This window comes from Mobula hypostoma, chromosome 5, assembly GCF_963921235.1.
Source record: "Mobula hypostoma chromosome 5, sMobHyp1.1, whole genome shotgun sequence".
NCBI lineage: Eukaryota > Metazoa > Chordata > Chondrichthyes > Myliobatiformes > Myliobatidae > Mobula > Mobula hypostoma.
This window is the reverse complement of record NC_086101.1, coordinates 141,087,949-141,103,203: the sequence shown is the minus strand read 5'-3', so window position 1 is coordinate 141,103,203 and position 15,255 is coordinate 141,087,949. Positions and strand designations below refer to the sequence as shown.

Below are 15,255 nucleotides of genomic sequence, written 5' to 3'. Positions count from 1 at the left end.
GGGAGACAGATTTAAACCAGCCCTGGATGCATGGAGGAGGTGGCTGGGCTTGGAGTGACAGGGGCTGATTCCTCTGAACAAGTGGCTGTTTGCAATGCACACATAGCGCATCCAGTTACAACACTGGCGCAAATCAATGCTTTCCTTGTAAGGGCTATTTTTATATCGTTGCGGTAACTCACTGCAACGTCTTAGCATCGCCACGCCTCTGCTCTTTTACTCCGCGTGTATGTGTGTGTGTATGTGTATGTGTGTGTGTGTGTGTGTGTGTGTGTGTGTGTGTGTTGTTAGCGACTCCTAGTTCAAAGTCTGTGAACGCGTATCAGCAGCATCCAGTATTAGGGGAGCAGGAGGATCATGGAAAACAACCCTATCCCTGTTGTGACTATCCAGACCGTCCCTTACGAAGACCAGAGACCCGGGACCAGCGGATTGAGGAAGAAAACCTCTGTCTTCGAAAACAAGAGGAACTATCTGCAGAACTTTATCCAGAGTGTCCTGTCCTCTATAGATCTGAGGGACCGGCAGGGGTGCACTATGGTTTTGGGAAGTGATGGTCGATACTTCAGCAGATCCGCGATAGAGACCATTGTGCAGATGGCCGCTGCCAACGGGGTAAGAGGCAGAAAGTTTTCAAAAACTGTTAGTTTATCATCCCAATATAAGGTGATGCGACGCAAAGACAACGAGGATGGTGCGTTACTATCAGGCTTAATTTCCCTATATAGTCTGTAGATTTTCCCTTGAATTTCTCACTCTGGGGCATGTAGGGTTCACCCAGAGTATTTCCTACAGACATGAAGGTGAATATTTACTCTTCATTATTCCATAGAGATTGGAGGGCGTGCAAATTACCCCTTGAATCTCTGCCACTTTGTAATTTCCCCCCTACTTTGTTTCTTTTCGTTTCAAATCGCGATTTAACGAATTGAAACGTTTCTGTTTCTAATTGAACATCAGGAATCAATATTTGCGTTATAGTTAAATGAGCTGATAATTCTGTGAGTTGCAAAAGATATTCCTCACCCACCCCCCACCCCTCCAAATCCTATCCACTCATTTTACAGATGCCATGAGTAGCATTGTCGTTCTATAATGGTGCATTACCGAGGGAAATCTGGTCTCATACTGCACGGAAACAGGACCTGCGGCCCAAATGGTCTGTTGTTTCTTCTGACTTGACTGGGTTTTACATCGGAGTTTCGCTGATCACTTCTCCTGGACCACTAGGGGAGGCTCTAATCTGGTTTAGAATGGCTCCCTATATTCACCCAGCAAACAGACCCAGTGTAAGTGGACCGGCCTTGTGGTCATACAGAACAGAAACCGGCCCTTCGGCCCAACTCGTTCGTCAATCACTTGTTTATTCTAATGCCATTTACCGGCACTTGCTCTGTACTCTCCCATGCCTTGGAAATTCAAATACTTGTGCAGATTGTTTTAAAATACTTTTTATTTCACTCATACAGAATCAGAGAGCCTGGGTGGTTTGGGCTGAGCTGGATCTATACTTCAGATGAGATATAAGGATTAATTATTCATTGCTACGTTCCTTGGCCGAAGGGTATTTGTACTGGTGTCAGCTGTGGCTCATTGGGTAGCACTCTCTTGCTGTGGAGAATGCAGGTCAGGGGTTCAAATTTCACTCTTGAGATATGAGCACAAAGTCTAGGCTGATGCACCCAGTGCAGAGCTGAGGGATTGCTGCATTATCAGAGAAGCTTCCCTTTGTAGATGGATTCTAATTCTCTGGCAGTATCTTGAAGTAAAGCAAGGGATTTGCAAGCTAGTCAATATTCATCCCTCAAATGAAGATCAACCAAGAAATCGGGTTTATTATTTTTGCCTTGTCACACTGCTCTTCATGGGGATATGCTGGGCACAGACTGTCTGCTAATATCACACCAATGTCACACCTCAACTTCAAAATACATTTAATGGCTGTAACTCCTTTTTGGAAAGTTGGAAAAGATGTAGTTGAAATGGATGTTTTTTCTACCGTTTTTGAATTTGTTGTATTGATCCCACTTACCAAAAGCTCTGCAGACAACTTACTTTATTTTTGCAGTGTTCAGCTGCTATAGCTCATCTACTTCAAGGTTCAACGTGTTGTGCATTCAGAGATGCTCTTCTGCACACCACTGTTGTTACGCAAGGTTACTTGAATTACTGTTGGCTTTCTGTCAGCTTGAATCAGTCTGGCCATTCGACTCTGAACTCTCATTAACAAGGTGTTTTTGCTCACAGAACTGCCATGCAATGATTTTTTTGTTTTGTTTTTCATACCATTCTCTGCAAACTCTGCAGACTGTTGTGTGTGAAAATCCCAGGAGATTCTGAGATACTCAAACCACCCTATCTGGCACCAGCAATTATTGCATGGTTAAAGTCACTTAAATCACATTTGTTCCCCATTCTGATATTTGGTCTGAACAACAACTGAACCTCTTGACCATCTCCGGTTTATGCATTGAGTTGCTGCCACATGATTGGCTGATTAGATATTTGCATTAATGAGCAGGTGTATAGGTGGACTTAACATAATAGCCGCTGAGTGTAGGTGCTAATGGTGTAGGGTAAAGTTGGAACCTGCCACTGGGTATTGCGTTTTAGAGTGAGACCAGTTCCACCATAATTCAGTGATCAGGAACATAGCATGCACTGTATCTAGGTGATTGATAAGTTCATGGCCTAAGGTAGAAGGAGTCAATTTTAGAAAACCTACATTTACGCACTTAGTCCAGCGGTCGTGGAGCATGCAGATCTTGGACCTCCAGAAAGTGTCCACAGAAGGGGTGATTGATAAGTTTGTGGCTTAAGGTAGAGGGTGATGAGTTATACAGCTCTCGTTACATGCACATGCAGTTCAACTCTTTGAGTGATTATGCAGAACGTTTGAAGTTAATAACTCATCAGTTAATAACGCATCATGGGCGATTGATAAGTTCGTGGCCTAAGGTAGAAGGAGATGAATTACTAACTTCAAACTTTCTGCATAATCACGCAAAGAATTGAACTGCATGTGCATGTAACAAGAGCTGTATAACTCATCTCCTTCTACCTTAGGCCACGAACTTATCAATCACCCCTGCTGTGGACACTTTCTGGAGGTCCAAGATCCGTATGCTCTACGACCGCTGGACTAAGTGTGTAAATGTAGGAGGGGACTATGTTGAAAAATAATTGTGCTAGGTTTTCTAAAATTGACTCCTTTTACCTTAGGCCACGAACTTATCAATCACCCCCCCCCCCGTATATAACACATCTTTGACGTAGTAAAAGATTAAGAACCTTCACATTGAGTTAAACAGACAGAAAGAGAGGAAGGATAAATGGGCCATTTTGACCAACTGCATAATCAGCCAGTGCTGGGGTTTCATTTATTAACTAATTATATTATTGACTTGGGTGAAGGGCTGAATGTAATATGACAGTTTGTATATTACGAGGAGAAATGGAATGTTGACATCTGTTGCAAGGTGGATGAAATACAAGGGTAAGGATCTCTTGCCACAACTTTACAAAGATTTAGTGACTCTACATCTGGAGTATTGTGTTGACTTATGATCATCTTATTTTGGGAAGGATATATATATTTCCAGCAGATGTTCACTTGCTTGATCTCTGGGGGAACCATTGATCAGAATGGACCTCAGACTTTTGCAGTTCAGGAGAATGATGAAATCTCATTGAAACAAAAGTATCTCTTTAATAAAATAGATGGCTAAGATTGCTTCCCCAGTGGTGGGGTATCTAGTATCAGAGATGTGGTCTCAGGAAGATGAGTTAAGTCTCAGATGAGTAGGAATTTCTTTATTTCAGTATATTATAAATCCTTGAAATAGATTTCTTTTTAAGGACACATGGAATCAAGTTGGAGATGAGTTCAGACATCAGATCAGCCATGCTTTCATTGAAAGATGGATGAACAATCTACTGTGGCTCTTATTTCTTATCAAGGGGAATATGTTTCCAATTTGTCAAGGTGCATCAGAAGTTGGTGCAGGGCCTCACTTATTAACCAATTGTATTAATGACTTGCGTGAAGAGGCCAAATGTAATATATCCACAATTGTCAATGAAAGAAAGGTAGTTGGAGGATGTCGATAGGTTAAGTGAGGAGATTGGTGATGCAGTGCTAAAACACGTCATTTGGCCTAACACTGTTTATGATCCACACAAGGTTTTGCTCGTCCTTCTTCACTTGACCTCATCACCATATCTACCTGGACATTTCTCACTCTTGCATTTCTCCAGCTTCACTGAAAGACATCTGTGATATTTACATCAACCACAGCCCATGAGCATTCTCACAAGTAGCTTTGCCTGTATTTGGTTTATTACTGTCACATCTATGAAGGTATAATAAAAACATTGTTTTGCATTCCATTTGTGCAGGTAATTTCACATCATAGTACAGGGAAATGCAGTAACGCAACATAGAGTATAGTGTTACAGTTACAGAGAGAGAGCAGTGGAAGTCGACAATAAGGTGCAAAGTCATGTTAAGGCACATTGTGAGATTTAGGATCCAGCTTCTTGTACAAGTGTTCCATTCAATAGTCTTAAAGCAAAGGGCTAAAAGCTGTCTTCAGCCTGGTGGTACCTGCTTTCAGGCTTTTTCACCTTCTGCCTGACGGGAGGTAGGAGAAGCGAAAATATTCAGGGTGCAAGGAAAACTACTGCAAAATGATACGGTGTTTACAAGTGCAGGAAGATGCCCTGTCATTCCTGGGCTGCGGTGTGGTTGCCTGTCTAGATGCAAGTTAGCTGGTGGGAGGTGCAGGGATTAGATACTTCATTTTTATTCCAAGATGTTGTTCTGTATAAAGGAAGTACTGGTCATACAAGAGGTTTGTAGAATAGTCATAGAACAGTGGGAAGGTGCTGTCTTTGAGCCTGATGACAGCTGCTTTCAGGTTCTGTATCTTCTTTCTCAATCTTTTTTATTAAGTTTCAAATTGATAAACATAACAACGATAATGATGCAAAGAGATGGGGATTACATTAATAACGGTTAACATACACAGACGCAGACTCCCAGTAATATATGTAAGTGAAACCTTCCAATCTCTTAATAACCGAACATGAAAAGATTCAAAAAATTTTATGCAAAGAAAAAATCCCCCTACACTAAAAAAAAACAAAACAAAACAAGACAAAATAAAGGCTGGGCTGCCATGTTTCATTGGTTAAAATCATTATTTGTCATTAACTCTGCTCCTCTATACACAAACAAAAAGTTATCGAAAAGGATTCAGAAAAGGTCAGCTTATCTCGTATGAAAATGTTGAATAAATGGCCTCCAAGTTTCTTCAAACTTAACTGAAGGGTTGATAGTACCACTCCTAATTTTTTCCGAGTTTAAACATGTTATAGTTTGGGAAAACCATTGAAATGTAGTAGGGGGATTAGAATCTTTCCATTTAAATAAAATGGATCTTCTAGCTACTAATGTAGCAAGTGCAATCAAATGGCAAGCTGAAGGGGTTAAATGATGAGAGTCCATCACTAGTAATCCAAAAATTGCAGTAATAGGATGAGGTTGTAAATCAATATGCAAATCTACTGAGATAATATCAAAAATGTCTTTCCAATATTTTTCTAAAAGAGGGCAAGACCAGAACATAAGCTACCTCAGAATTATATCTGTCACAGACAGGATTTATATGGCAATAAAAATGAGCTAACTTATCCTTGGACATATGGGCCCTATGACACACCTTAAATTGTATCAAAGTGTGTCTAGCACACATTGAAGATGACCTGTTACTACATATCTCTAACCCAGAGAAATCCATCCCTGCAGTAATATCAATACTTGCTTAGTTTAGTAGTTTTTCTGGTTATAAATTGAATCTTAATAAGAGTGAGCTTTTCCCATTAAATATGCAAGTTCCAATCTATAGACAATCACCATTTAGACTGGTTACTGATTATATTACTTATTTGGGTGTTAAAATTACTAAGAAGCATAAGGATCTATTTAAAGTTAATTTTTTACCCTTAATTGATGTTAAACAACTACTTAATTCATGTTAAACAACTGCTTACTAAATAGTTCCCATTGTCCTTATCATTGATTGGCCAAATTAATGCTATTAAGATGATTATTTTACCTAAATTTCTGTATCTATTTCAGGCGGTACCAATTTTCATCTCTAAATCCTTTTTTGATATTATTAATTCTAAAATTTCTTCATATATATGGCAGAATAAAAATCCTAAGTTAAATAAGAAATATTTACAGAAATTAAAAAAGGATGGCGGTTTGGCATTGCCAAACTTTAGATTCTATTATCGGGCAATTAATATTCGATATCTAACGTTCTGGACACAAGATTTAGATGAAATTCAGTGTCCACGATGGGTGAACCTCGAGTGCGAGACTGTATAAGGGTTCTCATTGGCTTCTATTTTAGGGGCTTCGCTTCCCTTTGCACTTACTAAACTGAATAAACAAACGATTAATCCAATAATTAAACATACAATATGAATATGGTTTCAATTTCGTAAATTTTTTGGGTTGAATAAATTTATCCCATCAAGTCCTATTATATCCAATTTTTTTTCCAACCATCCAGAATTGATCAAGCTTTTCTTTTATGGAAAACGAAGGGAATAAAATGTTTTTGTGATTTATTCATGGATATTTGTCTCATGTCTTTTGAACAGTTGTCTAATAAATATAATTTGCCTAGATCACATTTTTACAGATATTTACAGATTAGAAACTTTTTGAATGTTATTTTACCTACTTCTCCAATACCACATCAAACTGAAATTACAGAGAACATTTTAGGTTTAAATCCCTACTAGAAGCGTTTAATAGCAATTATTTATGATTTAATAACGAAAATACATCTAGGTACATCTGATACAATTAAGAATGGATGGGAAAGTATCCTTACCTATAGAGAAATGGGAGAAAATTCTCCAACTAGTTAACACTTCAATGTGTACTTTTGTATCTTCTGCCTGATGGGAGGGGAGAGAAGAGAGAATTTCCTTTTCCTTTTCCACCCATAAGTAGAAACATCTATCAGTAAATGAAAAAAAGAAAATCCAGGAAATAGCAATAGTATCTGGGAAAAAGTGACCAGAGGCAGTCAATTTGCACACAGCAAGCTCCCACTAACAGTAATGAGACAATAAGCTACAAATCCTCTTCCTGAGAGGTCCATCAGGCCATTGTCTTCTGCATCATCACAAACCTTTGGTGATCTCCCATCCATTTCCCATACCCGATACTGTTCATTTTTACCTCCTATCCAAGATCTACAAACCCACCTATCCAGTTAGGCCCGTTGTTTCTGCCTGTTCCTGCCCCATTGAACTCGTGTCAACTCTATTTTAGATCTCTTGGTTCAGTCTCTTCCCACCTACATCTGCGACACTTCACATGGTCTCGATCTCTTCAACAAATTTCAGTCCCTTGCCCCCAATTGCCTCAGTTTTACTATGGATGTCCAGTCCATCTACACTTCTTTTCCCCATAAAGAAGGCCTTGAAACTCTTTGCTTCTTTCTAAACAGACCTAACCAGCTCCCCTCCACCATCGCCATCCTCTGTCTGCCAGAATTGATCCTGACAATCTATAATTTCTCTTTCGGCTCCCCTCACTTTCACCAAACACAAGGTGGGTGCTGACACGGGGCTCAGCCATGCCCAGCTTTCCACTGGCTACGTGAAACAGCCCATGTTCCAAGCCTGCATTGGTATCACTCCCCAACTCTTTCTGTGCTACATTGACAACTGCATTGATGCTGTTTTATGCACCCGTGATGAGCTCATCAATTTCATTAACTTTGTCTCCAACTTCTGCCCTGCCCTTAGTTTCACTAGGTCCATTTTGGACACCTCTGTCCCCTTTCTTGATCCCTTTGTCTTCACCTCTGGAGTTAGACTGTCTACTGATAACTTTTATAAACCAATAAATCACACAGCTACCTTGACTAAACATCTTCCCACACTGTCACCTGCAAAAGTACCATTCCCTTTTCTCAGTTCCTTCTGGATCTGTTACGGGTGAGACATCCTTTTCCAGAACATTAGAGATGATCTCCTTTTAAAAAACTTGATTTCGCTTCCTCTACCATTGATGCTGCCTTCACCCATTTCCCAGACATCAGCCCTCACCCCATCTTCCCTCTGCCTTAATAAGGATCGAGTCGCTCTTGCCTTTACCTACCACCCCATGAGCCTTCAAATCTGGCATATCATTCTCACAGCTTCCACTATCTTCAAGGATCCTACCGCCAAGCTCATCATTACCTCCTCCTTCCCCCCACCCCCACTCTCTGCTTTCCACAGGGATCATTGTCTCCATGCTTTCCTTGTCCTTTCATTCCTCCCCACTACTATCCCTCCTGGCAAGAAGAAGAAATGTTACGCCTGCCCGTTCATCTCCTTCCTCACCAGCATAAAGGGCCCCAAACAGTCCTTCCAGGTGAGGCATATACACCAGAGTCTAATGAAGCATACCGAGTAAACAGTATAAATGGTAGTAATAATACAACAGGAAACATATTGATAAATGTAGAACAGTGAAATGGTGCAAAGATTGTAGTGCAATCTGAAGTAATTTTAAACAACACAAGTGATAACATAATACCTATAAAAATATTCACCCTCCCCCCACCTTGGAATTTTACATGTTTTATTGTTTTACAACATTGAATCACAGTGAACTTAATTCAGCTTTTTTGGCACTGATCAACAGAAAAAGACCCTTTTGTGTCAAAGTGAAAACAGATCTCTACTAAGTGATCGAAATAAATTACAAATATAAAACACAAGATAATTGATCGCCCAAGTATTCTGCCCCTTCAAGTCAGTATTTAGTAGATGTACCTTTGGCAGCAATTGCAGCCTTGAGTCTGTGTGGATAGGTCTCTATCAGCTTTGCACATCTGGACACTGCAATTTTCCCCCATTCTTCTTTACAAAACTGATCAAGCATGGGAATCACGAGTGAATAGCCCTTTCCAAGTCCAGCCACAAATTCTCAATTGGATTGAGGTCTGGACTCAGACTTGGCCACTCCAGGGCATTAACTTTGTTGTTTTTAAGCCATTTCTGTATAGTTTTGGTTTTATGCTTGGGGTCACTGTCTTGCTGGAAAATAAATCTTCTTCCAAGTCGCAGAGGTCTTGCAGACTGCATCATATTTTCCTCCAGAATTTCCCTGTATTTTGCTACATTCATTTTACCCTCTTCATTCACAAGCCTTCCAGGGCCTGCTGCAGAGAAGCATCCCCACAGCATTATGCAGCCAACTCCATGCTTCACAGAAAGGATGGTGCATTTTTAATAATGTGCAGTATTTGGCTTCCACCAAACGTGGTGTTCAGTTTGATGACCAAAAAGCTCAATTTTGGCTTCATCAGACTATAGAAACTTCTTCCAGCTGACATCAGAGCTCACAACACACATCAAAGTTGCTAGTGAACGCAGCAGGCCAAGCAGCATCTATAGGAAGAGGCGCAGTCGACGTTTCAGGCCGAGACCCTTCGTCAGGACTAACTGAAGGAAGAGTGAGTAAGGGATTTGAAAGCTGGAGGGGGAGGGGGAGATGCAAAATGATAGGAGAAGACAGGAGGGGGAGGGATAGAGCTGAGAGCTGGACAGGTGATAGGCAAAAGGGGATACGAGAGGATTATGGGACAGGAGGTCCGGGAAGAAAGATGGGGGGGGGGGTGACCCAGAAGATGGGCAAGAGGTATATTCAGAGGGACAGAGGGAGAAAAAGGAGAGTGAGAGAAAGAATGTGTGCATAAAAATGAGTAACAGATGGGGTACGAGGGGGAGGTGGGGCCTTAGCGGAAGTTAGAGAAGTCAATGTTCATGCCATCAGGTTGGAGGCTACCCAGACGGAATATAAGGTGTTGTTCCTCCAACCTGAGTGTGACTTCATCTTTACAGTAGAGGAGGCCGTGGATAGACATGTCAGAATGGGAATGGGATGTGGAATCAGAGCTCACACATGCCTTCTAGCAAACTCTTGTCAAGATTTCACCTAAGTATTTTTCAGCAGTGACTTTCTCTTTGCCCCTCTCCCATAAAGCTTCAGCTGGCGAATTACCTAGGTAACAGTTGTCGTATGCCCATTCTCTCCTGTCTCAGCCACTGAAGCTTGTAACTCCTCCACAATTGCTATAGTTCTCTTGGTGGCCTCCTTTCTTGCACGGTCACTCAGTTTTTGAGGAAAGCCTGCTCTAGGCAGATTTACAGCTGTACGATATTCTTTCCATTTCTTGATGATTGACTTAACTGTATTCCAAGGGATAATCAGTGACTTGGAAGTGTTCTTGTATCCTTCTCCCGACTTGTGCTTTTCAATAACTTTTTCGTGGAGTTGCTTGGAGTGTTCTTTTGTCTTCATGGTGTAGTTTTTGCCAGGATACTGACCAGATACAGGTGTAATTTTACTACAATCGATTGAAACACCTTGATTGCACGCAGGTCTCCAAAAACAAATCTCCATTAACTAATTATATGACTTCTAAAACCAAATGGCTGTACCAGTAATGATTTGATGGGTCATATTAAAGGGGGTGGGTGGTGAATACTTATGCAATCAATTATTTTGTGTTTTATATTTGTAATTAATCTAGATCACTTTGTAGAGCTATGTGAAACCCCTTTCTACTGGGCATCTCTGGAAATGCAGCTCGTTACCCCTCGCTAACAGCCAGGTGAGAAACCCACCTTTCTCAGGCTTCATACTCTAGGATGTATACGACTTTGGCCCCAGTATATCTGTGAGGTTGGGATGCCTTGCCCACCCAAACCCCAGATTGTGTGAATGCTTATGATTAACTTCCCCCCAGCAATCGCCTGTCAGCATGAAATAACAGATCATACACTGCATACCATTATAAAGGAAGGATATTTATGAATGTTAACTTAACCAAAGATTTAGTAAAGAAAAGAAAGAAAAAAACCAAAGAGAGCCCATTATAATTACTCAGTCAAATGTGTTGGTCCTTTGGGGAAAGAAACAAATACATATATTAAGTTTATTTTGAATCCCATGGAGCATGTGGAGACCTTCCAATATCCAGGCAGTCTTTCTTTCTCTCTCTCTTTCTTTCTTTCTTTCTTTTCTGTTTTTTTTTTAGGTAGGGGTATGTTACGGGGGGAAGGGTTAAGGGGAGGGGGGAGGATAGATATTATTCTATGTAATTAAATTTGAAAATTGAATAAAAAAATTTTTAAAAAATGTGCACACATTGGAGCTCAAATCTTCCAAAAGCCATATTCACCAATCCTCAGTAGACCTCTGCGCTTTGGGCTACATCAAGTCACACATTCTCACCAGATTGAATCATATGGCCAGTTCTCTCCACCGTATTTTCTCCTCATCTCCCACCGAACAAAGCCCTGGACCCACACCATGTCAGCCACAAAGCTGCTCCCCCAGTCTTCTCTAGAACCTTCTCCCTATTCCACTCTCATGATTGGATGACCCACGTTCATAAGCATCCTTTATCTTTAACAGCAACCCAAACACTGCTTCTACGGAAAGACCACTGCATGAACTACCCTACAGCATTAGCAGTAAAAAGCTTAGCAATAACACTCTCCCTCCGCCACCAAAAATAGTCATCTCCTCATGACTTTGAAATTTATCATCCCCACATTAATAACACAATTTTCAAAGGAATTTTGTGATATCAGGGTCTCCAATCCATTTGTAAATGGTAGTGACATGTCTCACTAGGGGAATAGACACAATACTTTGTTTTCCCAATGCAACATAGGCCAACCTGCCTGGGGGTTTCCTGATTCGCTGAGACATCCGTAATCCCATCATCTACTTCTTCAGTTTCAGACACTCCCTTGGATCTTTCCTGTCTATGTGGAGAGGCCTCCCCTGTCCATTACTCGTCCCTTCCGGCAACTCAGGTTCCCTGTCATTTGGCTGAGCTCAGTTTCATTCCCAGTTACTTTGGAGTCCAGTCTCTCTTCATTGTTCAGCTGCAAGCCTGCCTGTCTACTGCTAATGCTTCCCCCCCGCCCCCGTTTCACCCGCATCAGCATGGGGAGGTTTTGGGAATTTCTTCGTCAGTTATTGGGGACTTTGCATAGGGTAGCATATACAACACCCCCATTTCCTCATCCTCTGAGTCCGTACAGCATTCAGCGGTTAAGTCTGTTCCAGGCCTCTCCACTGCTTGTCCTGTTCTCCCACATCACTGCAAAGTGCTCTTACTAGGTGTAGGGTCCATGTCAGTCTCTGGGTCAACAAGTACCTCTTGTCCCAGAGGTAGAACATGGTTCAGATGGAGAATCTTGACAGGTCCATCCTCATCCTCTGGTTTCACCCAGAAAACTGGTACGTTTGGCATCTGACTCTCCATACATAAAGTGTGGCCACCCAAAGGTCAACCAGTTTATACTTCCCTAGTAGCCCCAAATTCTTTATGAGAACTCTGTCTCCAGGCATCAGTTGGAACCTAATCTTTTGATCATATCTCCTCTATTTCCTTGGTTCTGCTTGGTAACAGAGACCTCTGCTAGTTTCTAAGCCTTTTGCAATCTCCTCCTCAAGTCAGACACATATGTAAGATAGGTCTTCTGTGGCAAATCTTCCCCACCAATCCCAAAACAAGGTCAACAGGCCACACACACAAAATACTGGAGGAACTCAGCAGGCCAGGCAGCATCGATGGAAAAGGGTACAGTTGACATTTTGGGTCGAGACCCTTCAGCAGGACTCTTGTACTCTTTTCCAGAGATGCTGCCTGGCCTGCTGAGTTCCTCCAGCATGTTGTATATGTTATTTGGATTTCCAGCATCTGCAGATTTTCTCTTGTTTGTGGTCCACAGGCAATCTTGCTTCGCACCAAAACATCAAACAATATGGCGAGTATCCAGTAGCTTCATTCTGTGTACAGTTGTAGCAGTGACCAAATGCCCAATATGCTGACTCCATTTGTTCTTCTTGCTGATCTCCAAGGTTTTGAGCATATGTTCAGTTGAACCTCGCAGCTGGAGATCACCCTGAGGTGTGATAAGGCGCAGTCCTCGACTTCCCAACTCCAAGGATGCTCAGTAACTCATGTATGAGCCTCCTCTCAAAATCCCTTCCCTGATTGCTATGTACCTATCTGGAAAGGCCATAATGAACAAAATACTTTTCTCATAACACCGGCCATGGTGGATGCCCTCTGACTCTTTGTAGGGAAGGCTTGAGCATATCTGGTGTAGTGATCAGTAATAACCAAGACATTTGCCATGTTGCTGGATTTCAGGCTCTATGGAGAGGGAATCCATACATACCAGATCAAGTGGCCTCGCACTCTGTAAATGGGATAAGGGAGCAACCCTTGTAGCCAGCATCTTCCTCCAAATGCATTGAATGCACGACTTACAGTACTCTTCAGACTCAGTCTTCATTTGGGGCCAGTAGAACCGATCCTGGACCAAACCATGGGTTTTGTCAAACCCCAAATGACCTGAATCATCATGAAGTGACTTCAGAACAGTCCTCCAATACTTCTCAGGCAGAACCAACTGGAATGCTAAAGCCTGTCTGGAGGAGACGTGACCTGGTATAGAATCTGGTTCCTCAACTCCAGTTTGTTCCATTATCTCAGCAGTAGAGATATGGCAGGGTATTTCATCTTTTCAGCTTGGGCAATATCCCCTTTCACAACAGCTGACAAAACGGTACCCATACAAGGGTCATCTCACTGAGCGGCGGTCGCTTCCCCTGGACTCAACTCAGGCAATTGCTTTGTATTCAGAGTGGTCAGGTTACAGTAAGCTTGTGGGATAGCACAACCAGAGGCTTCCAAAAGATCCACAGCTCGATCCTGCCCTTGTCTTGCTTCTGACTTCCCCGTGATGGGAAACTGGCACATAACTTTAACTCCAGGTGCAGAAATGCTCTTCCTCTTTCCGTCCACTTCCAGCTCTTCATGCACACATTGGGACAATGCACTCACATCAGTGGTCAGACTCCCCGGCTGGAACATATGGCTGAAATCATAGGCAGACAATGTCACCAATCAACGCTGGTCTGTGGCATCCAATTTCGCTGAAGTCAGGATATAAGTTCACTCTGATCCTGATATAGCCCTCTTGGCTGGCAACTGTATGCAATACATTGGACAATTGGGGGTTTGCAAAAGCCAACACAGATGCTTTCATCAGCAGCTCCTTCTGCAACTGAAAAGGCTCTTCACATTTTGCATCCCATTTTGCTCCAAAAGGCTTTGAAGGGCTAAGAGAAACTTTAGCACCTTCCCCTTTCGTCCTCCTCCCGTTCTTCCCCCATGGAAGGTAACCACACAGAAGCTGATACAAAGGTTGACTCACTCTGGAGTAGTCCTTCTTGAACCTCCGGTAGTTCCCACAAAATCCAAAAAATGAGCGTAGAGTGCTCACATTCTTGGGCATTGGCCATTGTGGTTACTGTCTTTATCTTTGACAATCCGTAGCTTCTCTGTTCCATGAGACTGTGTGTCCAACATAGTTGACAGGTGTCTTGCAAAACTGGCACTTGTCCAGTGTTAGTTTTAACCCTTCAACTTTCAGGCAGCCAAACACCTTCAGTAGCCTCATCTCATGCTCTTCCAGGGTGGAAGAGCATGCATTTACACCAGCACCTCAAGCAGATTCCTATCCCCACCAGTTTTCTCCATGACATGCTGGACAGTAGCTGGAGCTCCTGATGTGTCCCGGGGCATCCTTTCAAACAGAAAGAATCCAAATGCCGTCAGCTTCACTGATGGGTATCTGATAATACCCTCTCCTCAGGTCCAGCACACTGAACAATTTCACCCCACTGAGGCAGCCCAGTGCATCCTCAATCCTCAGAACAGTTTGCTGGTTGGGGACAGAGTGTTGGTTCGGTATCCGATAATCAATACACATTCTTCTCATTCTTCTTCCTCACTATCGCTATGGGGACGCATAAGGTCTCCTGAAGTCAGTGATAATCCCAGCTTCCGCAGATGCTGCTGAATGTCCTCCCCCTCCATGGGTGCCAGTCACTGAGACCTTTCTCTGAATGGGGTGTCCTCTGTCACTCAGATGGTGTGGCAAGTACCCTTGCAACAACCCACATCAAACTCGTCAGTAGAAAAGACATCTTCAAACTTCAACATCTTCTCTGTCAATCTCCTTTTCCAGCCTCCAGGTACTGGGAGTCACCAAAGTTGAATGACTTGGCCTGTCAAGTTTCCCTTTCTAGGAGATGGTTTCTCTTCTACTCGTCTCACAGGAAAACTAGACATCACAGTC

The 15,255-nt window shown here is 42.3% G+C and overlaps 1 protein-coding gene across 1 annotated transcript in view; it reads left to right on the top strand.

Moving 5' to 3' along the window:
- Positions 1-215: 215 nt before the first annotated feature.
- pgm5 (phosphoglucomutase 5) overlaps positions 216-15,255 on the top strand; it is a 201,782-nt gene continuing 186,742 nt past the window's right edge. The window contains exon 1 of the mRNA XM_063047659.1: positions 216-615. Within this exon, the coding sequence (XP_062903729.1) occupies positions 358-615 (258 nt within the window). The 5' untranslated portion in view covers positions 216-357. The remainder of the gene's footprint in view (positions 616-15,255) is intronic.